Source organism: Diorhabda carinulata, chromosome X, assembly GCF_026250575.1.
Source record: "Diorhabda carinulata isolate Delta chromosome X, icDioCari1.1, whole genome shotgun sequence".
In the NCBI taxonomy this organism is placed as follows: domain Eukaryota; kingdom Metazoa; phylum Arthropoda; class Insecta; order Coleoptera; family Chrysomelidae; genus Diorhabda; species Diorhabda carinulata.
This window is the reverse complement of record NC_079472.1, coordinates 60,302,537-60,330,487: the sequence shown is the minus strand read 5'-3', so window position 1 is coordinate 60,330,487 and position 27,951 is coordinate 60,302,537. Positions and strand designations below refer to the sequence as shown.

At 35.7% G+C, this 27,951-nt stretch overlaps 1 protein-coding gene across 4 annotated transcripts; it reads right to left on the bottom strand.

Annotated features, from left to right (window-relative positions):
- Positions 1–3: 3 nt before the first annotated feature.
- On the bottom strand, positions 4–27,950 carry LOC130900366 (trichohyalin-like). 4 transcript variants are annotated; one of them, XM_057810910.1, is made up of 12 exons: positions 27,613–27,914; positions 20,202–20,315; positions 19,041–19,169; positions 14,570–14,734; positions 11,810–11,953; positions 7,173–7,380; positions 5,833–5,915; positions 5,571–5,765; positions 3,174–3,394; positions 1,664–1,906; positions 1,367–1,526; positions 4–305 (listed from the first exon to the last, which is right to left on the bottom strand). In XM_057810910.1, the coding sequence occupies exons 1-12, from the start codon at positions 27,754–27,756 to the stop codon at positions 129–131; spliced, it is 1,983 nt and encodes a 660-aa protein (XP_057666893.1). In that variant the 5' UTR covers positions 27,757–27,914; the 3' UTR covers positions 4–128. The 4 variants fall into 4 exon arrangements, with proteins under 4 accessions (XP_057666893.1, XP_057666894.1, XP_057666896.1 ...); XM_057810911.1 differs by having other exon boundaries at positions 4–312; positions 27,613–27,884; XM_057810913.1 differs by lacking the exon at positions 11,810–11,953 and having other exon boundaries at positions 27,613–27,950.
- Between the last annotated feature and the right edge of the window lies 1 nt (position 27,951).

The window sequence follows — 27,951 nt, the reverse complement described above, 5'->3', positions numbered from 1 at the left end:
ACACATTCAACATTTCTATCTATTTCAATGAATATAAATATAAAGACAAATTCTAACAATATATAAAATAACTATTATAAACTTTTATTAACTCGATGTAAATTTTTTGGTTGGTAAATTTAATATATTCAAAGAAAATCAACAGCCTTAGATTGTGAAACATCTCGTCTCCTCAAAGATTCGTCCATCCGCAGCTGTTCTTGCTGAAGTTGCAATCGGATCGCACCAAGTTGAGTTAAAATACTTCTGTTTTGGCCACCTGGTGACTCCGTATGATTCAGAATACTTTTTTGTACGGCGGGTATCTGAAACCCACCAATAAGAAATAAAGAAAATTTCAGTTCAAATGTAATATAAACAAAAAGCACACTGGAATTATATATTTAACTTTCGAAGCTCTATTTTTAAAAATTTCATTCACAATAAAAACACAAATTACAACGTTGAATGAATTTAATTAATCTCAACGGTCGATTTAACAAAATTAATTGAAAGGTATTTACAACAATTTCTATTTATAATAAAATAAATGTGTTTATAAAATATAATTGTTTACGTTTTACTTTTTAAAACAGCCTGGATTTTTCTAAATATAACTCTGGTTACTAATATTTCGATTTCATTTAGGTTTCCAAAAAAAATTTTCTTCAAATAACTCAGACCATCTTCATGAGTCGATTAGAAGTTTAGGTCTATTGTTACTTCAAACAGGACTAGCTAAGGCAGCTTCAAAATGACTTTGAGCCACTTTCAAGACCAAAAAGCTATATACGTCCATTTGGAGCTTGACCCCCAAGCATACCTTGAGGATGCTAGACTCAATACAGAAGAGAACAATTAGATTTCTAGACAATCCAGAGTTGACCAGAAACTTGGACACAATAGAACATATACCATCGCTACTACCAAGACAGATGCTCTTCCGATCTGTTTAACATAATCCCACCTATTTGCAAGACCTATTTGACGGGTAGAAGTGACTCATAAACACCGAGTACTTCGGGAGATAGAAGTTGAAGATCAATATCCACAGGTATCACCACACGGTAGACACCACTAGAACTACTCGAGTGTAATAGGGTTTTTTACCCCTTTGTGCTTGATTTTTATACAAAAAAAGGTTCTGTGGTATAGAGGAGCGACCATCCTCTGCAATACACAGAGAAAAATCTTAGGATTTGATCTGGTGGGAGAAAGCTATATCAAGATTCATCGCAAAGGGGTTACCTAGATAATTAGGACAGACAAGGTCTTATTTTGGAGTATCTATCTTTTGCTATAACGAAATGGAGACAAAATAGTAATAAAAGATTCAGGATATTTTGTTATTGAATATCTAGATTGCAAATAAATAATAAATACTCACTTGCCACTTATCTTCTAATCGTCTAATCGCTTCAGATCTCGATCTTGTACTATTGAATGGAACAGAATTTTTTAATTCTTTGGCAACTGGAGAGTGCGCTTTCAATAATGGTACTGGTAGTCCATCATCAAATCTGCTGGAACTACTTCTTCTTTGTAGCCTAAAAATGATTTCGTTGCAGAAAAATTAACCGAATTGCTTTGAGATTTATTGTCGAATCCATAATATTCAACTGATTTCCAATAAATTAAAACTACTGAAAGAAATATTCTGGATGTTTTGGCAAAATTAATTTACCTTGGACTTTTCCTTAATAAACTGAGATCCTGATGGGTAGCGCTGTGTCTACGTTGTACATCACCACTATGTCCGTTTCTTAAACTCATTGATTCCAAACGATTCGACAACGAATCTATTTTACTTAAAGAGTCGAATCTATTAAACATTTGATGTCTGTTAGGTGGTTCAGATGAATTTAAGGAGTCCATACGTTTCAACGCGTCACGACGATGGTAACTGTCAAAACGGTTAGGATTGTATCTGTAGACACATTTTAATTAATTGAGCGTAACATCTCAATAAGATTTTTTAAATATTGATAACTAAAAATTGGTCTACAAATTAAGTATTCAAATAGAAAATTCATTGAAACAGAATTATTAAGTGGCGTTGAAATTTGAATCTGAAAGATTAATTAAAATGATGAAGAACATTGAGTTATTGATTACAAAAATATACTTTTCGCCTATTCTACCGAACTTAGTACTAAATATAAATCTCTACAGATTTTCATCTCGAAGATGAATAGCATATTCAGTATAAATAATAGAATCAGAATAGAGAGTTATTTAAAATTACGAGGGCCGTTTTTTCAACCTCCTATCGATCTCTACAGACACTACCCGGATTGAAGAAAGCGGGCATGCGCTGTAGGCGACTGCGAAGCTCTCCCACAACACACTCCGCCATCGTTGACATTCAGGCGTCAGTCGGCGTTGTGCTACTGCCACGTAAACATGTCCGCCAACATTGATGCTGTCGCCAAGTGTAATTCGTTTTCTACAGGCTGCAGACCATCATGCTGCGCAAATCTATCGTTTCAGTTGACTTAGTTCAATGAATGGTAAAAGAAAACCGCAGCTACACCATTACTGCTTTGTCTACGGAATTTTCAGAAGTTTAAAGGTCTGTTTCTTTGAAAAGGGTATGGAAAATCTTGTCCACAAATGGTAATAAAATTATTGTTTTATATGCACTTTTCTTTGATTTATAGCCTATCGGAGGTTGAAAAAAAGGCTCTCTTATATGCGTTTCTTAAACATCAATCGGATAATTGTATTGTTAAAGAGGCATCAACCGTTATGCCAGAACAACTTAATAATTTTAGCTCTTGATGATAAATATCTGGCGACAAAGGTAGTAGATCCCACAATAATTTAATCATTCTGATAATCTAGTCTTTGCAGCTAAGCTCAATATCGCTGAGTCATATGAAAATATTTAAATTAATACCGGACAGTAAAATTTTTTTTTGAAATAAAGGACTCAAATGTATAATAATTTGATTGCCAAACCGAGAAGTCATTAAAATGTCAATTTAAAGTTAATACAAAATATGATAATAAACAAATAAAATTTGCAAAAGAATTTTATTTGAAATTAATTTTTGAATTTAGAATGCCGAAAGTAAAACAATTGTTTTAAGGGATGATTTTTAGTTATAACTACGCTTAAATTTTGAAAGGGGAGTTTCAAGTGACTCCCCGTAAAAAATTAAAAAACTACAATTATGAATTTTTTAATTTACCTTGTTGACGATAATTCCGAGAACACAGATGTGGATGGAACGTTGTAAGAATAAGGGTTACGTCTAGAAACTGGCGGCGAATAATGCGATAGCGATTTGGAAGATATATCTGTAGCATTATTATGAATACTGCATTCAGAATTAGTGTGTTTGCGAAAACCGTACCTGCTTGTTTGGAGTTCCTGCTTGCGACGCAATAAATCTTCACTGTGCCTCCTCATCTGGAAGTATCCATATAAATTTAAACAAATAAAATCAAAAATAAACATAATTTCACTGTATCCACAGAATGTTCCTACCGAACACACTGTTTACACCACCATTACACCAACACTCACAATTACACTGTCTGATATGAGCGTTTCGATAACCAAGTCTTCAGAGACTGAGTGTTAGGTTAGATTAACTCTGAAGATGATAACTTGGTTATAGAAACGCTCATATCAGACAGTGTATTTGTGAGAGGTGGTGTAAACAGTGTGTTCGGTATGAATATCACCAACGGTTCCAAAAAATTCTTTTTAATACAAAGTTATTAGACTACAAGTTACTAAAACTTTGAGCCAATGAAAGATTTTCTAAAATGTATTTAAGGAAGATTTTGTTATTACAGTTAAATCAGAAAAAAAAAAACGGTAATAACGGGAATCAAAATTAACAAATAAAAACAAAATATTAACGGTATCAAAATAGATATTAACAAAACAAAAAATTATAGCAAATACATGAATATCAAAATACAATGTTCTAAACGAGAACTCTTTGAAAGTGACCTTTTACAGGTTGATAACACAAAAGAAGTTAATATGAAGAAGTCTTGATTGAACAATCTTTTTACGTGAAAAAACAATTGAAGAAACCGAGGAAAAGTTACGTAAATATTATCCTGAAAGTGCTCCTTCTCATGGTATGATTAATTAGTGTTCCATGTTTTTACAAGTGTCCCTCAGAACCTTAGGAAGGATATAATTAGTACATTTTTATGTTAGTTGATATAAAACTAATTATACATGCTGTATACAACATACCAGCAAGATTTTCTTTTGTATATTCAAAAATTGTATATTTATATAACATCCAAGTCATGTTCATACAAATTTTACAGTCAGGTATGTTTATAAATAATTCTTAAACTATTTTTAAGATTTTTTAAAAAAATCATTTTGAATTTGTTCGTCTCTTTTTGAGGTGCACATCTTCCAAGACAGTGCAGCGGCTCTAATAGCTGCGCAAACCATAACAACTGAAACAAAGTAGAGTTGCTCTAGATTATTGAAATAAAGAACAACCTGGTGAAGCTTGGATCCTGTCAACCGCTGACAAGACCAGAACCTGCAGTGGGAATTCCCTATTTGTGGTTTTGAAGACTGGAGAGTTATTAGAAGCTTAAGCTTTTGGAAAAAGACAAAAACCAAGAGGCATAGCTACAAACTGATAAAAAGCTTCAAATGACACAAGGAAACAACACACTATCTGGTGATGCTTAGAGCCTGTCAACCGCTGACAAGACCAGAACCTGCAGTGGAAATTCCCTATTTGTGGTTTTGAAGACTGGACAGTTATTAGAAGCTGAAGCTTTTGGAAAGGGACAAAAACCAAGAGGCATAGCTACAAACTGGTAAAAAGCTTCATATGCGAAAACCACCTATCAAATTTAATAGCGAAAATATTAGGAGAGGCTAAAAATATGGTGGTTCTAATCATATGACACAAGGAAACAACACAGGTAAGGTCAAGAAATGCCGCAACTGTTAAGCTCTTATTAAAGCATAAAGGATTTGATCTCGTGGAAAAGGCTTCTTCCAAATCCAGCGACGCCCTAAGGATTCTTCAATTTTGAAAATCCAAAGCGATAGCGACAACGAGGACTACAAAGAAATTATTCACATAATTAGGATCAACAAGGCTTTCTTATTGTAGAAATAATAATGATAATCAAGTTTTAATTATTTTTTTTTTAAATATAATTAATAAAATCAAAATTTATCTAGTGATTTAAACACGTGAAATCAAAGATGATGATGAAGATATTACGAACAATAAAGGGTACCACACTCCACGATAAAATACCCAACACAGATACCTTAAGAGAACTGGGAGTACAAGATGTCGTTAGATGGGTAAGAGCAAGACGCCGACAATGGAGAGACCATGTAGAACGAATGGCTCCAGAACGGATTGCCAAATGGGCCAAAACACAGAAACCAGACACAAGACGCCCAATCGGTAGGCCCCCAAAACGCTGGTACGATAGCTGGACATCGGCGTCACAAGAGGGCAGATGACAGACCTGACAGGACCTCGTCCTACTACAAGAAGAAGAAGAAGAAGAAATCAAAGATTATACGGAATGATGAAAGGGTTCAAATCATACTTCCAAATTATATCAAAATTCACCTGTTCCTGTCTATGTTCCCTGAACTGTTCCTCGATCATTCTCTCTTCCTGCATTCTAAGCAATTGCTGTTCCAATCTTTTGTTTTCTAATTCCCTTTCTTTCATTTCTTGTTCTTCGCGCATCTGCTGCAGTCTCCTTTTTTCTTCGATTTGAAGTCGCAGTTCTCGTTGATACGCTTCTCTTTTAAGACGTTCCTGAAAAGGATCACCACTAAATTTTAACTTTTTATAATAAAGGGAGGATGCTTACGTTACCACTTACCCTTTCTAATTCATCGGCACGGGATTCTCTATAAACAAATCCATCCGTAAAACTAGAACTATACAGGTCCGACATCAGCCTTTCTAAAACATTAAATTCAATATTACTTTTATAATATGTAGAATCAAACGGAACGATTGGAATTTTTTGTATTCATCCCATTCGAAATTCAGTAAACAATTTTTTAAGATACCTTGCAACATATTTTTTTGTAGCTCTAATAGAAAAAAATCTAGAAAATATTTTCAATACAATCAAATTCCCTTATCTGTAAAAAATGCGGCGTTTCTCACCCCGCTTTCCACCCTCGTTGTCCAAAGACCCCAAAAATCCTCCAGGAAACTGGCCCAATCACAGTAGAAAAACCCCAAACTCTCTACGACTTTTCAACAGACACCAAAATCCTTTTTGAAATTCTGGCAACTACCATCATGAAAGCCATCCCCACTTCTTGCGTGCTAGTAGCCAACGCCTTGTTCCTCCCTTTTACAATTACAACTGTACCGTACCTCCCACTGAAATATATCAGATAAAACCCCTTCCTCCTATACCAACCCTACACACTCTTCGTCGATTGTCGGAGTTGCAGGTTTTCTGTGATTACCGTGCAACCTGGTGAACCGGTTTCCCAGCCAAATGGCCGACGATATGGAATAACGCAGCCGCAGCTTTTCAAATCAAACCGGGAAGAACCGTTTTTACTTACAAGCTCTCTTTTCGATAACCTCTAAGCAAAAATTCTAAATCTTCGCTTTTCCTCTTCCAGAAAAGTTAGCAAACGCTCCAAACTCCACGCAATCAACACAACTAATGCCATGCAGAGGAGCAATTCCTATATCAGGATGACAAGTTGGAAACTACAGGCCCAATGCCTACAATACGTTGAAAAAGAAGAAGAAGACGAAGAAGAAGAAGAATCCCTCTCTCCCTCTAACACACTACTGCTGAAGTGATATTTCTTTAATTTGGTTATCCAGATCTCCAGACCTAACCTGCTTAGATTTTAAATTATGGGGTCGAATAAAAGACTTCGTGCACATCAATAGACCCCCGATATGAGATGATATGATTGAAAGAATACCATAGGTCATTCGAAGTATTTAAATGGCGGAAATTGATACTGCTGTCCTAACGACCCTTCAGCGATTGATTTTATGTATAGAAAATGATGAACGACATTTTGAACGTGATTGAATGCTGGATACCCAGAAAAAATTAGACGAAGTACCTCCACGTAAAAAACTCTCGTTAAGTTGAGTCACTATGTAAAAAAATGCACTATCAAAAGCAATCGATTCAGAAAAATCAAAAACGGTTATTACAATTAACGTGATATTTACCTCTGGGGCTTCCTGTTTTTTTATTTGATAAAATGCTTCTGGGCTTGTCCATTTCACTCTTTAATAAGGCATTTTGAGCACTAGTTAATCTTTGATCTACTCTAAACGGCGATAGATTTCTATTTTTTTTCATATAATAATCCTCGTTTAAAGAGTAAGAGCTCAGCTCCTTCTCTGGAGTTCTTTGACATCGCAAATCATACTGAAGCTAAAAATGAATGAATATGTATATTCAATATACACCGTGTTCTTGAAAAAAAAATGTACCAGTTAAGACATTGATGGTAATCCAAATCTACACAAAGTAACTGCGAAGATCATCAATTATTTAGTCGTTGAATAATATTTTTGTTAATAAATAAAAAGGTCGAAGGATCTGATCGATACATTTCGGCAAAACTTTAGTGCTTCAGTAATTGCAAAAAGACCAAATGGAAAGGTGGTGAATATTCTTCAAAGAATTCCTATAAAAAACGAAAATGAACGAGAAATAGAAGATAATGAGAAAAATGACGCAAATAACGAAGAGGAAATCATATTAGAAAAGTCACAGAATGCAGTAAGTAAAGCCAAATCCCAAATTTCTCGTTAAATTGGAAAAAACTTCGACCGAGTGCTATAAATTGTTGCAAAAGTGGTTCAAGCGCTTTAGTAATGGCACTGAAGATGACCAGCGCCCAGGTCGCCCTGTGACTTTTTCAATGAGCATCCGGATGATTGCCGAAGCTGGAAACACCGATAAAGAAACGACTAGCAAAAATTTACACGAGGAATTACACATGACAAAAGTCGGTGCCAAAAAATCTGACTTCTGACCAAAAGCTCTTGCGTCAACGGGTGTCCTCTTATTTCCTTGAAAGGTTAGAAAAAGATCCGGGACTGATGAAAAACGTTATTACTTGCGACGAAACGAAAATCTGCTTTGAAAGGGACCAGATTTAAGTCGATGGAAGCGGTAAAGCATAAAACAGCAGATCTCCTAAAGACCCTCACCAAAGAAGACTTCCAGCACTGCTTCGATCAATGGAAAAAACGTATGGAAAGGTGTGTGGCGCACCAAGACATGATAAGGTGACAAATGAAATGATTAACGCGTTGCCGGAGAAGGCTATGAAGTACTTACAACATCTAATGAATAATATAGTGAAAACTTTGACAGCCCAAAAAGACTAATATCCATATAATCGTTTATACATTCCAACAGGAATAATAATCTCTCAATAAAGAGCTCTTCGACTCGTTTCATGTGGTGAGTCAGTCCATGTTCTATTCATTTTCTTTTTAAACTAAAATTCCTTGCATGTTATGGCTTCTTCCACTATTTTCTCCCCTTTTTCCTGCTCTGATCATTTATTAATTGTCTTTTTGGTCTTCCTTAGGGCCGGTTACCTAAGGGTTTTCATTCTGTTCTTCTTTTAACTTCCCTATTATTTTTCAATCGTTTTATGAGTCCTATCAATTTTATTCGCTGCGATTTTATAAATCTGGTGATAATTTCTTCATTTAAGGTTTTTTTTTTCAAATTTCAGTGTTCATAAGGATTTTATATTGTCCGTCATCCAATTACTAAGATGGAAATTCAGCCATGGAGTATTTGCAATGTTTTTGTTCTACTTGAGTGAAAGCAGATATGAAATGTTGTGATTTATGTAATAAAACAGATCCAATAAATGACGATGAAACAGTTGATGAATCGTGTCGGAATTTTTTGATTAACCTTTTTATCTCGAACAAAAAAAAATTATGATTTACAAGATTGGCCGATAAATGTTTCTATATACTTTGTAAATTATCTTCATATTTTTATTTAAAATGTAACACCGGTTTCTTATTATTTAATAACTTTTTCGTAGACGTACTACTTCTGTTCATCTTATATATTAAAAAAATTGATGATTTCCATTCCGAGTCCGTTCAGGCGATCTACCCAACCGATTTGCTTAATTTTTTTTTTTCAATGAAAGGTTTTGATGCACAGATCAGACATCAACCATCGGATTTCATCTAATTTTCACCATTCTCAAGTTATACTCAAATGCGATTTACCCCTGTACATTACTTATGAGAGTTTTTCACATACACACGTTCTATCCTCAATATCTCAGGTTCTATTCAAGATAGAGACTTCGTTTTGGTTTAAGAACACTCGCTGAAACATCCTCTTTCTTTTGAGTTTTTGAACACTTAAATCGGTTGAGTTGGAGAGGAGCTAGGCGCGGACATTCAATGTGGAGTTATGGATTTTTGTAGGTTTTTGGCAATTTTTCTACATTCAAAGATCTATATCTCAGATTCTAATATAGCTACAGAGTTCGTTCTTTTCTATTAAAAATGATTTCTGATACTTATTCAATTGGAAGAAACTTTTTACATGAAAAAAATGTTAATATTCGTATTTGACAAGTTCAATTAGACAAAAAAACAAAGATTTATTTATCCCGTGAAGTTAAGTGATTTTATTTTCTTGTTTTTCTAATTAGACGTTTCGAAAAAAGCTGCGTACTACATCGACATCTTTTTTTTTGAAGGAAAATTAAGTGCTGAAATTTTATAAAAAACTTCCTTAAACTATGTACTTTCAGATTGTATATGTAGTGATTGGATAATTAAAAACTAAAACCTTTTTACTAAACTTTTTCATTTCAAGTCATAATACCATCAAAAAAAATTTCCAAAATTTCTCGCTCGGCCGGAAAATGCTTTAAAAACTTCAGATAGCTTTCGATACTTTACCAAATAGTTGAGAAATGTGCTATTAGATTTTCATAAAGAAAATATTGAATTTTCGTTGCCTTTTCGCGAGTTGAACGCAAAAAATATTGTTTATCGGAAATTTCTTTTAATTTTCTTTAATTTCAAACAAAAATGTTCCACCAAAATTCGATTAAAAACAAATCTTCATATTCATATTAATCCTAATGAATCACTACCAAGTACTACAAGTTCACATTCAGAAAAAGCGTTTTTGTGAGGTGTACACGCGGAATTGTTTATTTTGAAGTGTCGAAACTTGAGCAAACCGTTGATACAGATTTTTTATTGTGGAAAATTGGATCTTAAAGTAGCCGGTTGTAAACGGGAAAGTTATTATTGTACGGTGTTTGTGGACAAATTGATAAATCATCCATTCTACTTTTCTTCATTCTGACCGCCACAATATTGTTTAGGTAGGAAAAAAATTAAAAATTTCATTGATGTTAAAAGAGTTATCTCGAGATAATTTACTCGAAAACCAATTGGTTTTTAAATGATTCTATCGGGGTACTGTCGCCTCAACAAACACCTAAAGACGCTAGACCTAGCAGATAATGCGACTTCTATCCACATTCCCTCGTGTGAAACACTAAGGAACTCCAGAGCACTACACCAGGGAGTGTATGAAATAGAAGACGAAGATCTCTGGTAATTAAACCCATTCCACATTCTAGACTTTTTAAAAGGAGTGGGATTGATGGATCAAACACGGAAAAATTCTTTCGTTTGAATTCAATTTAAGGAAGTGACGTTACTTTCCGGTCCTCTTTTATATCTAGTATAATCTAGTTTTCCTCAGGATGTGGATATACATTTTTTCGTTCGTAATAAGGATACTGAAAGACATCGTGAGAAACGCGGGACTACCAAATAAAAACATTATAACAGATGTAATACAGATAGTTGGGTACGCAGATGATGTAACGATCATAGCAAATGGACAGGGGGAATTAATAAAATCGATCAACAAATTAGAAGAAGAAGAAGCAAGAAATTACGGACTGGAAAATCAATTTTGAAACAGTATCGACTTGTTAACTATCTAGAAATAACGTTGGGACAAACAACCAGAGAGAGAGGATACAAAAATGCTATGGAAGAAACAAAAACATAACCAAACAAAACAAAAATATACAAAACCCTAAAAGACCAGTAATCACGTATGCGATGGAAACAACAGTAATCAACAAAAGGGAAGAAGAAGAACTGAAAAGGACCGAGAAAAAGTTAATGAGAACTAGAACGGATCCAAGCCCAGGAGGGAGAAAAGAGAACAAATAAAAATGAAGAAGGAAATAATGAGAAGAAAACAAATAACGCACTGAACCCCATTGCAGCTAAAAAGAAGAGGTAGGCCGAGAAAGACTTGGAGAAACGAAGAAAAGGAGGAAATAAGAACACTTAATATAGACAACTGGAGGGCAAAATGCCGGAACCGAAAAGAATGAAAAGTAATAACAAAAGCATCCAAAACAAACGACACACTATAAAGAAAATAATAATTAGAAAACGATGAGTAATCCATCTCAAATAAAAGGATTTAAGCGCAAAAGGGATTGAAAGGCTTGATAATGATGATGATGATGAAGGATACTGATTCACTAATATTTGTTGTTAATATTGCTTCAACATCTGATAAGATTTTCTCTTCGTCAATGTAGATAATCGCTTCTCAACCTTTTTGGCAGACGATCGAAAATATAAATTTGTTTGAAGTCACGAAGACCTTAATTCAATTGAATAAAACGATTTTACTTTCAGGTAAACAATGGTAGCAGGACGAATAAGTTTCTCAGTAGAAAGTAATGATCATACCAGGAGTTAGATGAAAAGTTAGTAATGATCCAAATATATACACGTGCTTATCATTTATATGTACTTACTAATTGAATTTTGATATTTTGAATATCAGTTTGTACACTTTTTTCAAATCGTTTGTTTTCCAAATATTTGGTATTATTATAATTAGTAGAATTGTCTCGATTAGATACCATACAGTTTGTAAGGTTTTTCACACTTTCCTGTTGCTGAAAGAATAAACTTTCAATCATTAACCCATCCAAATAGTCCGTTTCAAATTTCAGATTTAATGATATATGATTCATGACTATATACAGTAAAAACTTAGATATTACGCGTTCTAACCGACTGATGCTTTCTTTGGATACTTGAATGATAGCAAGTGTTGTTTTAAGAACCGGGCATAGCCGGATGTTGCGCGTAAATATCAGGTTTGTTCCAACCTGCTTATCTGGAACGCTTATTAGAAGCTTTTGAATGGTAGGTTCGTTCCAAACCATCAAAGAACCGTCCTTTGTACGGTGACGATTCTGCGCAATAGATATTACGCGTTCCAACCGACTGATGCTTCCTTTGGATACTTGGCTGATAGCAAGTGTTGTTTTAAGAACCGCGTATAGCCGGATGTTGCGCAAAAATATCAGGTTTGTTCCAACCTGCTTATCTGGAACGCTTATTAGAAGCTTTTGAATGGTAGGTTCGTTCCAAACCATCAAAGAACCGTCCTTTGTACGGTGACGATTCTGCGCAATAGATATTACGCGTTCCAACCGACTGATGCTTCCTTTGGATACTTGGCTGATAGCAAGTGTTGTTTTAAGAACCGCGTATAGCCGGATGTTGCGCAAAAATATCAGGTTTGTTCCAACCTGCTTATCTGGAACGCTTATTAGAAGCTTTTGAATGGTAGGTTCGTTCCAAACCATCAAAGAACCGTCCTTTGTACGGTGACGATTCTGCGCAATAGATATTACGCGTTCCAACCGACTGATGCTTCCTTTGGATACTTGGCTGATAGCAAGTGTTGTTTTAAGAACCGCGTATAGCCGGATGTTGCGCAAAAATATCAGGTTTGTTCCAACCTGCTTATCTGGAACGCTTATTAGAAGCTTTTGAATGGTAGGTTCGTTCCAAACCATCAAAGAACCGTCCTTTGTACGGTGACGATTCTGCGCAATAGATATTACGCGTTCCAACCGACTGATGCTTTCTTTGGATACTTGGCTGATAGCAAGTGTTGTTTTAAGAACCGGGCATAGCCGGATGTTGCGCGTAAATATCAGGTTTGTTCCAACCTGCTTATCTGGAACGCTTATTAGAAGCTTTTGAATGGTAGGTTCGTTCCAAATCATCAAAGAACCGTCCTTTGTACGGTGACGATTCTGCGCAATAGATATTACGCGTTCCAACCGACTGATGCTTTCTTTGGATACTTGGCTGATAGCAAGTGTTGTTTTAAGAACCGCGTATAGCCGGATGTTGCGCGAAAATATCAGGTTTGTTCCAACCTGCTTATCTGGAACGCTTATTAGAAGCTTTTGAATGGTAGGTTCGTTCCAAACCATCAAAGATCCGTCCTTTGTACGGTGACGATTCTGCGCAATAGATATTACGCGTTCCAACCGACTGATGCTTTCTTTGGATACTTGGCTGATAGCAAGTGTTGTTTCAAGAACCGCGCATAGCCGGATGTTGCGCGAAAATATCAGGTTTGTTCCAACATGCTAATCTGGAACGCTTATTAGAACGCTTATCAAAAGCCATTAAATGGCAATCTTCGGTTATGCACGGTTCTTGTAACAATCGAAAGTATCGTCCCGGAAACGGTTCAAAAACGATGTTTAAGTTGGTTTTTTGATGGATTCCGATAACCGTTCCAAGAGCTGTTCAGATTAGCAGGTTGGAACAAACATAAAGGTCTGTTCTCAAAGTAGTACAACTCAAAATATTTGTTCATAAAAGTAGTAAAAACTATTAGAATTTTTCAAAAGAGTATCCTACCAACTAATTTTACAGTTTTCATATGCCTCCAGGGCGAAAAAAGTTTGGTAGGACCAAGGAGATCCCTTCATATCGCTATCCGGTTAGCCTTTTATCCTCTGACACTTTTCTCAATACTAAGTTTTCTGTCACGATTTGAAAAACTAGTGTTTGAAGAATGCTTAATTCATCAGCGATCATTCTGATACTCGTCTTATAATCACTGTTCAATCGAGACACATTTTCTCTGGTCGAAAAACGGTTGTCGTCTTCCCCTTTTTCCTTAACACCAGATCTAACCATGGCAGCATCATCGTAGGCCTCTTTAATAATGTCCCAAGTCTCTTTGGCCGTTTTACTGAACTGTCCACAAAATTTGAGCGCGTATCGTTGCTCCAGTAAACGCTTCGTTATTCTCCGTGACGAGGCCTTTCGACAGTGGTTCGTAGTACAAACGATTTGCTTTTTTCGCCGAGAGCCGATTTTTTCCCGCGTTCTCAATATCTTCTCGGATCGTGCGCGCATTCTATTACAAAATTACGATAAAATAAAAAGGCTCAGGATCCCGCATCCAGATAGATTATACGAATCAGATAAACATCCGCCATATTCTCCAGATTTGACCTCCATTGATTACAGGACGTTTCCAAAATGGAAAGGACGCAATTTTCTTCAGATAATGAAGTCATATGTGAAGATGTGTTAACCTTAATGAAGACTTTATTCAAAAATAAAAATGATTTTTTTGCCAATTTATTTTTAGTAGGTAGCGGAGCAAAAGGATCATTCCCCCCAAGGGAAAAAAACATTTAATTGTTTGAGCACAATAAGGTTGATTGTGATGTGGAATTTGAACTACTTACCTTTGCAATATGCGTCAAATAGTCAGCTCTTTGTTTCTGTAAAAAGTAATTTCTTCTTTGCTCATATTCTCCAAAGCCTAAATATGGAGCGGCAGTGACTCTTATTTGCGGATTGTTAGGGCTGTACTCGCCATAACGCAACATTGTACCTTGAACGCAATCATTCTGCAATAGTAATTAAAATTATCAGAACAAATACTTTTGTTCATAGAGAAAATATATTTTTCTATTATGCGGAAAGGTAGTTGTCCGGTTAGAATATTGTAAGAAGTATTGAATCATATGAGCGGTAAAAGTAGACGAGATTGAGCCAATCTATGCAATTGAAAAACGTGTTCAGTTCAATCTAGAGAGGAACTATCGCCAATAGGAGATCATCATCCTGTCCGATAGTAGCAGCTACAGAACAATAGAAAAAGTACTGGAAAAGAAGTTAGATAGGAGCAAAACCAATTATTGGGATAACCTATAGGGGCTGAGACAGGCAAAGACTCTTCTGGGAAACTATAACCAGAGTAGATCTGCTGAATGTATCAACCTAAGTAAGAAAAATCTACGAATACTAACAGGAGTTCTATCGGGGCATTGTTGCCTCAACAAACACCTGGAGACGTTAGACCTAGCAGATTATGCGACGTGCAGATTTTGTAGCACAGAGGACGAATCCTCTATCCACATTCTCTCGAAATGTGAAACACCAACAGCACTACACCTGGTAGCGCTTGCAATAGAAGACGAAGAATTAAAAACATTCCACATTCTAGACTTTTTAAAAAGAGTGGGATTGATGGCTTCTCCAGTATCGCAGCAAGAAAGGGGGACACAATAGATCCTTTGGGTCGCAGAGTATACGAGACCCCTAATCCATCCGTACATACAGTAAACTAAGCCATAACAACTGACAACGTCGCATATGTGCCTGTACTCACGCTTGTTTTTGTGGAGAGACTGTTCCATCTGCAGGCAAGGTCATGGCGTCGGTTTTTTGAGAAGCGCGTGGGATAATTTTTATTGACAATCTTGAAAAAGTAGAAAAAAACGACTGCAACGTTTGAGCGACGAAATTAAGCCAAAATGGTCACATTTGGCTAAGAAGAAAGTGTCGTTTCATTAAAACAATGCACCAGCTCACACATCCGTTATCACAAAGACCAAAATTAATGAAATAAAGTTTGAATGACTACCCCATGCACCCTATTCGCCAGATTTAGCCCTATCGGATTATTTTCTCTTCCCAGACTTGAAAAAATGGCTTGGTGTTTTCCAAGAATGAAGAGGTGATGTCTATTTTGACAAACTTGACGATTCTTTTTATTATAAAAAGAGTATCGAACTTATAGAATGTCGCTGGAAAGAGTGTATTGGGCTAAAAAGAGATTACGTTGAAAAATGCATTTTTTTCGAAATTTTCTTTGTTGGGTAAGGTACAATATCTAGTTGGATTCTGGATTAAGTGCTTCATGAATCTTTTTTGCTTTTCTCTTCATTTATTCTTGGTAAAATCGATCTGGATATCGCCCAATCACTTCTGTTTGTGTCAATAATATCTTTTAACAATTCCATCGGTAATCACTGTCTCCTCCATCCTTTTAGCGAATCTATCTGCTTTAGAGTTCTTCTCCTCTTCATAGTGTCCAGATACCCAGCAGAGGCCTAATTTCGTGTCACGAATCCAGGAGGATATCAATCAATTCAACAAAGTAGTCGTGAATGCCAAAAAATCTTGAGGAATAAGCATGAAATTTGCCCAAATGTTTCTTGAAAGACGTAAATGTGCACTAAGAAGTTATTTTGAAGAATTCAACTGCTTTATATTTGGTAGTAATGGTGATTAAAATATACTTACCTACTAATTTTCCTTCGAATCTTTACCAAAAATGATTAGACATAAACTATGAATACATAAACTATCAAAAAATCCGCGATCAAAACCTATTTGATATATAAATATGCAGAAGATTGTAAAAAAAATTCTAATTTTCAGTGCAGTTTGAAATTTACCTATGGAAACACTTGATCCACTAAAATGTTTTCACAAATTTTTCGTACACTCCTACAACACCCACTATTGTTTGCGTTCGTTAAATACAGAGTTCTTCATGGATGGATGCCCGAAGTGTTCAGTCATTGGTTAAAAATAATTCCTTTGAAACAATGAGTAAGATGGGTATGGTCCCATTGATAATATATAAAATGAACAGTGTAGAAAAATAAATCAAAACATTTTTTTTATTTGAAATTCAATAAAAAATAAAATTTTTTACGTAAAATTGATGCAAAAAGGAAGTCCACCTTTGTATTACTCGAGAAAGCAGCTATTCGGAGGAACGCGGGAGATATGTCAATCGGTGTCCTGGTTATTGGGAATTTAGTCGCTATGGAGATCGGATCGGAGACTGTATCGCGTAGAATATTCCGTAGGCAGGTGCTCGATTGATTAAAAAATTGGTTGAGGAGTTTGAAGTAGCCGAATCAACACTGGATAAACCGAAACCTGGGTATCTAAGGTCTTCTAGAACGGTCGAAAACGTAGATCGTGCTACACGGTCTGCTCGGAAGCGAGCTGTTGCTTCAACCGTACAAAGATTGATTAAAAAATTGGTTGAGGAGTTTGAAGTAGCCGAATCAACACTGGTTAAACTGAAACCCAGGCATCTAAGGTCTTCGTGCTGTTGCTTCAAACGTACATAGATCGATTGAAAAATTGGTTGAGGAGTTTGAAGTAGCCGAATCAACACTGGATAAACCGAAACCTGGGTATCTAAGGTCTTCTAGAACGGTCGAAAACGTAGATCGTGCTACACGGTCTGCTCGGAAGCGAGCTGTTGCTTCAACCGTACAAAGATTGATTAAAAAATTGGTTGAGGAGTTTGAAGTAGCCGAATCAACACTGGTTAAACTGAAACCCAGGCATCTAAGGTCTTCGTGCTGTTGCTTCAAACGTACATAGATCGATTGAAAAATTGGTTGAGGAGTTTGAAGTAGCCGAATCAACACTGGATAAACCGAAACCTGGGTATCTAAGGTCTTCTAGAACGGTCGAAAACGTAGATCGTGCTACACGGTCTGTTCGGAAGCGAGCTGTTGCTTCAACCGTACAAAGATTGATTAAAAAATTGGTTGAGGAGTTTGAAGTAGCCGAATCAACACTGGTTAAACTGAAACCCAGGCATCTAAGGTCTTCGTGCTGTTGCTTCAAACGTACATAGATCGATTGAAAAATTGGTTGAGGAGTTTGAAGTAGCCGAATCAACACTGGATAAACCGAAACCTGGGTATCTAAGGTCTTCTAGAACGGTCGAAAACGTAGATCGTGCTACACGGTCTGCTCGGAAGCGAGCTGTTGCTTCAACCGTACAAAGATTGATTAAAAAATTGGTTGAGGAGTTTGAAGTAGCCGAATCAACACTGGTTAAACTGAAACCCAGGCATCTAAGGTCTTCGTGCTGTTGCTTCAAACGTACATAGATCGATTGAAAAATTGGTTGAGGAGTTTGAAGTAGCCGAATCAACACTGGATAAACCGAAACCTGGGTATCTAAGGTCTTCTAGAACGGTCGAAAACGTAGATCGTGCTACACGGTCTGTTCGGGAGCGTGCTGTTGCTTCAAACGTACGTAGATCGTCATTATTACTCATTTTACAAAAAAATTTGGGGCTGCACCCTTACAAAATTCAGCAGGTGCAAGAATTGAACCTCATGATTAGGCGCTTTCCAACGCTTACCAACATTTCGTTTTCGGATGAAGCTCATTTTCATCTTAATGGGTACGCCAACAAGCAAAATAGAGGCTACTGGAGTGCAACCAATCCAAAACATGAACATCTTAAAACCCTATCGATATTAACATCCCCAATGGCTCGCAATTGTAAGGAAATGTCACTACTGATTAGTTTCGACGTCATTACGCTTCATCAGAGCATTTAACAACCCTCGTTCGAGCTTGAGACCCGAACTTAAGACAACTTTAAAGAGCGTTGCTATTTGGTACATATATACATAATATATGGGTTTTTTTTAATTTTCCAAGCCCATTGAAATATCAGCCGAGGTTGAAGTTGGTATTGTTGAATTTCCAACAAACATTTCTACTGAGACGACAAAAATTTTGATTTGATTCACATGAATATTGTTGCTGTCGTGTTAGTCACGTGATGGACGACCCCCATCGTTTTTACTGTAACTTTTTTCCTCGTATTTTTCAAATAATTGAGTTTTGTTGTTTGCGTCGTTGTCGCCACCAGGATTTTTTGAAAAGAGCAGTTTCAAAAGTAATTTTTATGGTGTGATATTTACCCAAAAATATGCCTGTTCCTCGATAGCAATGGCTATTCCAAATATATAATATAAATTAAAAAACGCAACGCAAGTAACTAGCTAACTAAAAAAAACTACGAAAGCATCGCTAGCTAGCACAAAATTAAACATATAAATACATACGAAAAAGGCACAACAAAAAATCATGCTTACCGATCTATCACTTAGTGGTATCTCACTGCTAACAAGTTTATTAACAAAAGCTTGTTTTTTGTCTTCTAATGAAACGTCGGTACTATCATGTTTACTAATTATTTCGAGTGGTTCGACATTTGGCAGGGTCTAAAAGTTGAAAAATAAAAATAACAAAAAGCGTTTTGAGCGTCAACATTGCCAAATATCCTTAAGCAAAGCAGTCAAATAAATAGGCAAATTTCAAATTTTTTCTCCGTATAATCAACAAATATACTCAAATCTTAATTATATGATTATCAAAGTTTACGCTACGAGGGTGCTTCAAATATAAACTAGAATTTATGAATTAGCACGCGAATAATTTAGTGTCGTAAAAGTGTAAAGAACGTAATCTCGCTTTTTAGAGTACTCATAGCCATGTCTGTTGCACAACGCATCATTAGTCGTTTTTTTAGTCAAAGATAATATAAAATCCACGGACATTTATCGAGAAGTGGTGGCAAACTTGCCACATGCCTCAGAACAAGTATTACCGATGAGAACAGTACTGTACGCGGAATAGTTGAAGATTTGCGCATCAGCATACTTTATATTAGCAAATAATTCATGGACTGCTCGGTTACCGCCAAATTTTAGCCAGATGGGTGCCAAAACTATCGATTTCATACGCTGGGAAGTTTTCACGTGTCTCATTTATTGATATTAATAGGATGGAGAAAATTTATGACACCGAATATTTACCACAGATGAGACTTGGGTACACCATAATATTCCGGAGAGTAAACGCGCGTCTATAGAGTGGAGGGAGAAAGATGAAGGCGCGCTAGTTAAAGTGAAGGTTACACTGTTAGAAGGGAAGGTGTAGTGTCTTTTAGGAAATGAAAGGAATAATTGCGGTCGATTATCTCGCTGAATAATAAACTGTGAACGCGCAGTATTATAGTAACTTCCTAAGTGTAGTGCGATATTACCGCAAGACAATGCCAGAGCGTATAGAGCTCGACTTGTAAACGTTGAACGAATTGGTTTGGAAAAAACCGAAACACCCTCATTATAATCCCGATTTGTCGCGATGTTACTGTCAAAAAATTCGAAATCTGCAGTAAATAGTTTAAAACTAAATTCTACACCTGAATGAAATTCAGACAAAAAATATTAAGAAAAAAATATTCTCCTTACTTTGTTATCGTTTTCTACTAAGACACAATTGGAATTTAACTGAACATTTTCTTTGTTTGCTTCCGGTGATTGTTCGTAGTTATTGTTCCATGTACCATCGTTATCACATTTTTCCTGAAACGAAAACAACTAAAAACATGCTGAAATTATGTGAAAGTTAGATTTGCGAGCCGAAAAAGCGACTCAGGCAATCACTGGAAAAAAACTGAGTACCCTTTTTATGTTGTTAATCATAGTCCTAATTGAGAATAACTGACCCTTATAAAAGATTATTTGCCGATTATCGGTTATCCATCAAACGCCAATCGATACACATCTCTGTTAACAGCAAATAAGAATTATACCTAAAAAATGGTAATTAAGCTTCTTAACCAGCCACTCTATTGCGAAAATAGGCCACTCTATTTCCAGAAGCGGTTACTCTAATGCGAGAAGCGGCACTCTATTGCGAGAAACGGCCACTCTATTACGAAAATCGGCCACTCTATTGCGAGAAACGGCCACTCTATTGCGAAAATCGGCCACTCTATTGCGAGAAACGGCCACTCTATTGTGAAAATCGGCCATTCTATTACGAAAATCGGCCACTCTATTTCGAGAAACGGCCACTCTATTGTGAAAATCGGCCATTCTATTACGAAAATCGGCTACTCTATTTCGAGAAGAGGTTACTCTAATGCGAAAAGCGGCCACTCTATTGCGAGAAACGGCCACTCTATTGCGAGAAGCGGCCACTCTATACATGAGCGATGGGACCCGAGCCGATACATAGAAAAAATTTAGGTGAGGGATTTCGTCGTTGTCTGCGCCAATTTCATCGGCATCCTAGCAGAACAATGCCCGACCACATACTACAGGTTACGTATTTACAGGAAATCGAAGATGCGGCTAGGGAATAGCCAACGAGTAGTCTGGATTTAAATCCTATGGATCATTTAGGGGATACCCTTGAGAAAAAATTTGGGTCTAAAAATTCTGTACTAGCCACGAATTCGGACCTCAAAACGGCACTCACTGAAGAAATGGATTATTTCATCCACGAAAAAGCGATTATATATGATATTGATAGGTTAATTTCTTATTTTCTTCATTATAACGTTTTTTCATTGTTTAAGATTCCATTTCGTTCGATATTTTTTCTTTGCTAAAAAAATAACTCAATAACAACATAGAACAACCATTATAGAGCTAAGACTAATGGATTTGAGATGCTAAAATCGGGAAAAGAGTGGAAGCTACAAAGATTTTCGATCGCGAACGTACGGGATATTTGAAGACGATGGCATGGGTTTTTTGAGATTAGAAAGAGTCGCCCTCTAACTCCAGAAGCAATCTGAGAGTTTATTCGAGAGATTTGGGAATGTAAGTTGAGAGAGCGTATGCCTGGAGCGGAACCAACTAGTCCATGTATAATTGGACTTTTTGGTGATAAGGTACATAAGATGTATAGAAGAAAAGCTAGTATAGAGTCTTGTGGAACTCCAATTATATAGGGAAGTAAATGATTCGAGATAAGCAATAACTGACTTTGACACTAATGAAGCGGTCAATGAGACAGAAGCTTCTTAACGATTCCGGTGCGCTACACCTGATTGAATGCCTTCTGGATATCCATGGAGATGGTGGAAAGGCACTCCAAGCAACTGTCCGTCGCAATTCCACGTGTAAATATGACGTCGATTTTTTCGTTCACGGGTGTATTTACAGATTTACAAAGTTTTAATACAAATATGATATAAAAGAAATATGAATAAAAATATTTCAAATAATTTCAGAGGTGAATAGTAGAAATAATATATTTTTATACATTGGACACACTTTTTTAATTAATTATACCAATTGGAATTCAAGATTCATAGTTGAATCAGCTAGATAAGCATAAATTTGAAGTAAATTACATCAAATATTTAAAAATTTCATAATTTCGAGCGAGTAATTTCTTTATTATTTGTACTTATACTAAAACTTAACATTGAAAAGTTAAAAACTTAATGTTTAATAACCTGCACGAGTCATTGATCAAGACTAATACGCTCAGTTATATCTTACCATAAGTTAACCATAACTCAGGCTTCTTTCTACGGTTCGAGCGCTTGTTTGCTACTATCATACTTTCATGTATTACACTAACGTTCTTTACAATGGAGAAAAAACTGACCAAAGACGTAAATAATCAAATAACAAACCAATATGCTATAGATACCATTTACCAAACATGTGAAAGCATTCAAGGATATTCTAAATCGTCGTGTTTATTTGTAATAATTCAAATATAAAGTTCGAAAAACTATATGTATAAAGATGTGATTAAAGTGAAATTTTGATCTAAACAATCTCACAAAATAGAATGATACTCACAATTACACTAATAATTTGTACAAGAACAAAAGTAAGTTCCACCCTAATGGTGTAACTATCTAATAATATATCTTGTTAAACTCACGTTGGATTTCAGGAAGATTCGTTGTTCATCGCACCAACAAAAACGCGACAAAATGAAAAAAATACGAAAATTAAACGAAGGGTCAGGTTCAACTTTAGTAGAGGATCATAAAGGGTTGAAATAACACTGAAAACAGAACAACTCGGTCCACTTTCAGGCCTTCATAGTTGCTTTCGGAGCAAAATCAATATCAAACAAGGTCAGCAGAGGCAGCGACGGATAAGAAAATTGGGGGAGGTTACTTTTTAAATAATAGAGTAATAGTTTATATTCAAATATCTAAAAAAACTAAAAACATATTGTTATAGGGTTGCTACTCAAGTTTTGAGATATACAAACTAAAACAAATATTTGGATATGGCTTTATTGTTTTTCAAACGATTCTCCATTGAGATCAATACACTTTCGCATGCATTTGAGCAAAGTATCAAACAAACTTTTTTTCCATTCCTATCCAAAACAAGTGATTAGAACGCATCAACCGCTTCTTCAGGTGTAGAAAAACGTTGACCTAGCAATCAATGATCTGCGGGAATAAGAAGAAATCATTGGGTGCCAAGGACTGTACGGCGGATGACCCATCAAAGTTTTTGTTGGAAATGATGTGTGAATGATTCGTCTTCTACGTTGCTCTAATGGAACGGTGAAGACATGTCCAGACAACTTTTGATGGATTTAGCTCTACTGGAAACACCCATACAGTCGGATTCATATGTCTAGATCCAAGATTCTTCGCCTATCGCGATCTTATAGACCTTTTGTGCACCAGTCGACACTAGTTCTTTTTGAACGGTGGTCAAATTATGCGGTATCCAACGCGAACAAATATTTTGAACAACCAAATGTATAAGAGTGGAACTAACGCCCAACTAAGTCTCAATCTCACGGTATGTCACATGACGATCTTGGAATATCAGTTTACACACAGCGTCGATGTTTTCTGGTACGACAGCAGATTTTGGACGACCTTCATACTATAGCAAAATGCGACCAGGATTGAAGTGGGAAAACCAGCGAAATAGGGTTGCTAGAGATGATCCTTCATCACCAAAAGTCGAAGTTGATCGGCATACTACTGTTGGTTTGATCAAGTCATAGAATGTAAATGTTTCAAGTATCTGTAAACGACTCAAATAGCACTCGTATGACATTACGTGCTGCGTGCGTTCACCATTAAAAATGTCAAACTCTATTGAACATAGACTTGCGCAGTTGGTCATAGAGATGCGCAGTAGCACATAGCGCAATGCCCACTGCTTTGCATCTTCAATTATAAGGCTGTAAGGTCGGGATCATTAAAACTAATTGAGGACATTTTCACATCACGTATATTTTAATATTCTTTCTCTACAAGCTTATAATTCGTGGATATTGCATCTTAAAAGCATGAACTCCAAATCAATTGCGAAAATAGTAAACGTATGAATTAAATGAATCATCGTCTTTTGAAGGTTAACCAATGAAACTGATACAAGTCCGCCATTGTTTTATTTTTCTTTTGTTTGAAGAAAACGCACGTGATTTCGATGTCATCGATTTCATCAAGAATGCTATTACCTTGAAATATTTACCAACATCAACCACATTTTTGACCGACGCATAAAAATTTATAAATTTATTCGACAAAGTTGACGATTTTCATACTCAGATATGCCGAAAAGGTTTCATTTTGGTGAATGGCATCCAACAATATATCAAAAACCGTTTTGTACAGCTTCAAGAATTAGAAATTAGAGTAGGAATTAGGATATTCCTTATAATAACACAAATAATTCCGAGCATTTGAAAGTCTATTCACTCCCAAGAAGTATACTCTTGGTTAAAACATTAGGGGCGCCCCTGAAAGAAAACGAAAACTTGGGAAGCTAAAATATCTTAACATTTTATTTGCTTTTCCCAATCTATCCAAGATTCGTGACGTCTTTTGTGACCCTCATATCTGAAAAACAACTTATACCGGGTCTTCACATAAAGAATACAAAGATAGGCCCAGAAGTACCTGGTCCAACACAAAAACACGAAAATTTTAGAAAAAAATGTATTTATTTTTCAACATAATCTCCTTTTAGCTCCATACACTCTTTTTATAATAAGCTCCTCAAAATAGCCATTAACTGCCGACATCGCCTCTTCATTGTTGGAAAATCTTTTGACACAAAGTCATATTTTCAAGTCTGGGAACAGATAATAATCCGAGGGGGCTAAATCTGGCTAATAGGGTGCACGAGGTAGCAATTCAAATTTTAATTATTTATCTTTGACCACTGCCATAACGTATGCGTGAGCTGGTGCATAATCTTGATGAAACAACAATTTCTTCTTTGCCAAATGCGGCCGTTTTTACTTAATTTCTGCGCTCAATAAGTTCGCATAATACTACATAATTTTTCCTTTTTCAAAATAGATCAATAAAGATTATCCCATGCGCATACCAAAAAACCTGTTTTGATTGTTCTTTTCTGTCGGGTGTGAAGTGAAAACCACGTTTTATCGATGGTTATGTAAATAAAGGCGGTAAAATTTGGCTGTATTTCTGTGAAATATTGCCAAACACTCGATGGAAACGGATCAACGGATTCTTTTTAAAAGGCCCTCTTCCAGGACAAGGAATTCCCACTGAGCCCAATATGCTTCTAGTGCCGGTGAAAATCTCAACACATCTCTTCACTTCATTCTCCTGTTTTTATTTCATTCTTGTGGGTGACCATTCTTCGTTGACCACAGTAGTTCCTGAAACTACTGCTTCCTTCGATTCGGCTTTGTTACATTGGGAGCAGTCTGCTGGGAACGGTCGTTTAGATAGAAAGTCGTTATTTCGATGGCTGACACCGGCTCTTGAATGCGTTCAATCCATCTGGCGATCTGGCCCTCGAGATTCTTGAACTGCATCAACTACTAGAGTGCTGATGGTCAGTCCGGATAAGGAATTTCCTTCCATAAAGATACTACCTTCAAAAGTTCTCTTCTCGTGACGCACTAGTTCCGTTCTGGTCTTGAGAGAAACTTTACTAAATGCCTACTATGTCTGCTAGCTCGCGCACTTTCAGTCAACGATCATTCAGTACCATGGATTTTTTTCAACATTTCCGAGTCGTCATCTCATTTGGTCAACCACTACGATGCTGGTCATGGCAAATCGTACGGTCTCGTTTAAACTTCGCTACCCAATATTTTACTGTTGATAACGAAGGAACAGTCTCACCCAGAGTAGAATCTAGTTCAGCTTTTATATTGGTTGGGCTAATGCCTTTAAAATTGTATTGTATCACATAACGATGATCAATTTTTTCCATGTTTACAAATTCACTGAAAACGTTCACTATTGATGGCTGCCAAACAAATACTATACAACATGGCTTCTGGCAAACTGTGTAGATTGTGTACTTTCTAATATGGCGGTATTTTTCAAGGAACTATCACCACCTCTAGGTCAAATCGGGTACTTCTGTTGCCATCCTCGTATTCTATTTGTAAATTAGTGTTGCTTTTGAGTGAGGATTAGTCCGATTTGTGAAAACTAAGGGACATACTTCCATATCTGCCCGCTTTAGAATCATACTGTGTGGAGGGGACAAAAAATCCTTACAAATTGTTTGTTTTAATTAAATTACTTGTACTTTACTCTATGAAACAATAATTACTACACTATAATTATATACATTTTATATAACTGAATCAGTACCCAGTCAGCACACTTTCCTGATTATTGTTTTTAAATTTTGATTAAATTATGAAATACTCAATCTGGCGTTTGCGGGAATTTGCTCAAAATTCTTTTTTTTTACAAAAAAAGAAGTTATTACTAGCCTTTCGTCCGTCCTTCTATCTGTAGCAGCGATATCTCCTCACCGGAAGTATGTAGCCAATTCCTGTATAGCTTTAAATGTGCCAAAACGATAGAAATTTTTGGAATTATTAGGAAAAGAAGTTTCTAATTTAACCAAAATGTGATACCATTGGCCAAACGAGCTCAAATGCCATGAATTGATGTGAATCAACATCAATCATAAGACATTGATCAATTTCAAATTGACTTCAATAGGCGTCGATTCATATCAATGGGAGAATTATATAGGAATAATGAGGTTAAAATTATTAAATAAACGAAATTATTGATATTTTTCTTCTTTTTTCATGGAAAATTAGTTTTATAAATTGAGATCATTGAACTTAGGAAAAATTTCTCGTAAGAAGGTATATACAAATTTATAGCATTTACTTTTAATATGATCTATCAATAAAAGTGAAATTACTTAAGTGGTACTGAAATAAAACTTGAGATTACAAGACTACTGTTTTTATCGACTTTAAATTGGAAGTATATTTATGAATACTAATTGATTTTGTATCATCAACCAAATTAACATGAAAATATTTCCAAGAAATAATAAACTTGAGAATACAAAACTAGTTGCAAAGATCATAGCAAACATGTGAAGTATTGTGCATAGATTAGAGATATAAAAAGCCAGAATGTATATTCAAAAAAAAACAGCAGAACTATAACATAGAAGGTAAAATAGCTTGGTTTTCTATTTAGAAAAAAAATGGTTGAATATTCTATTGAAACATAATGCTACTCTATAATGATCATTAAATGAAGAGAACAAGAACACTTTCCATAAAAAACCTACACAACTAGCAGTATTATTATTATATTACAATAATATATAAGAATACGATCTAAATAAGAAAGAAACATACATAAATATATCCATTAGTGCAACAAAATATATTGTATTTACCGTTCATACGTAATGGCTGTTATTTGGGGGGTTAAACTATTTCATGGTTTAAGAGGACTCCAAAGCATCGCCACTTACTTTAACATACGTTAAAGAGAATATGCAAGCTTCTCAGCCCTGATTAGATACAATAAAATTGCTGACAATAAAGTGAAGCCACTTGTGTGATCTTGGACTACCCTTTAACTACAAAGGAAATACTTGATAATTAGGGCACACTTACATCGTCTTTTAAATTTAGGTTTCGACTCTTCTTTTCAATGCCGATTTCATTATTTCTGCTGTTGTCCATCAATCCCAATCGCTGTTTTTCAACGGAAATCAATTTTTTTTGTTCTTGTACAAATTGAAGAATATTACCGGACATTTTTTTATTGAATTGTTTAAAAGTTATTTTAAGAATTACTTATAGTATAAGATGTAAAAAAAAACTTGTATATTAAATACTTTTCAAAAATAAATTATCGGTTTAAAAAGTTTCAAAACACTGTCATATAAAACTTCAAAACTAGGTTGTCAAAGTCCAATTCAATGTTACCACTACACTAATATTCGGCATTCA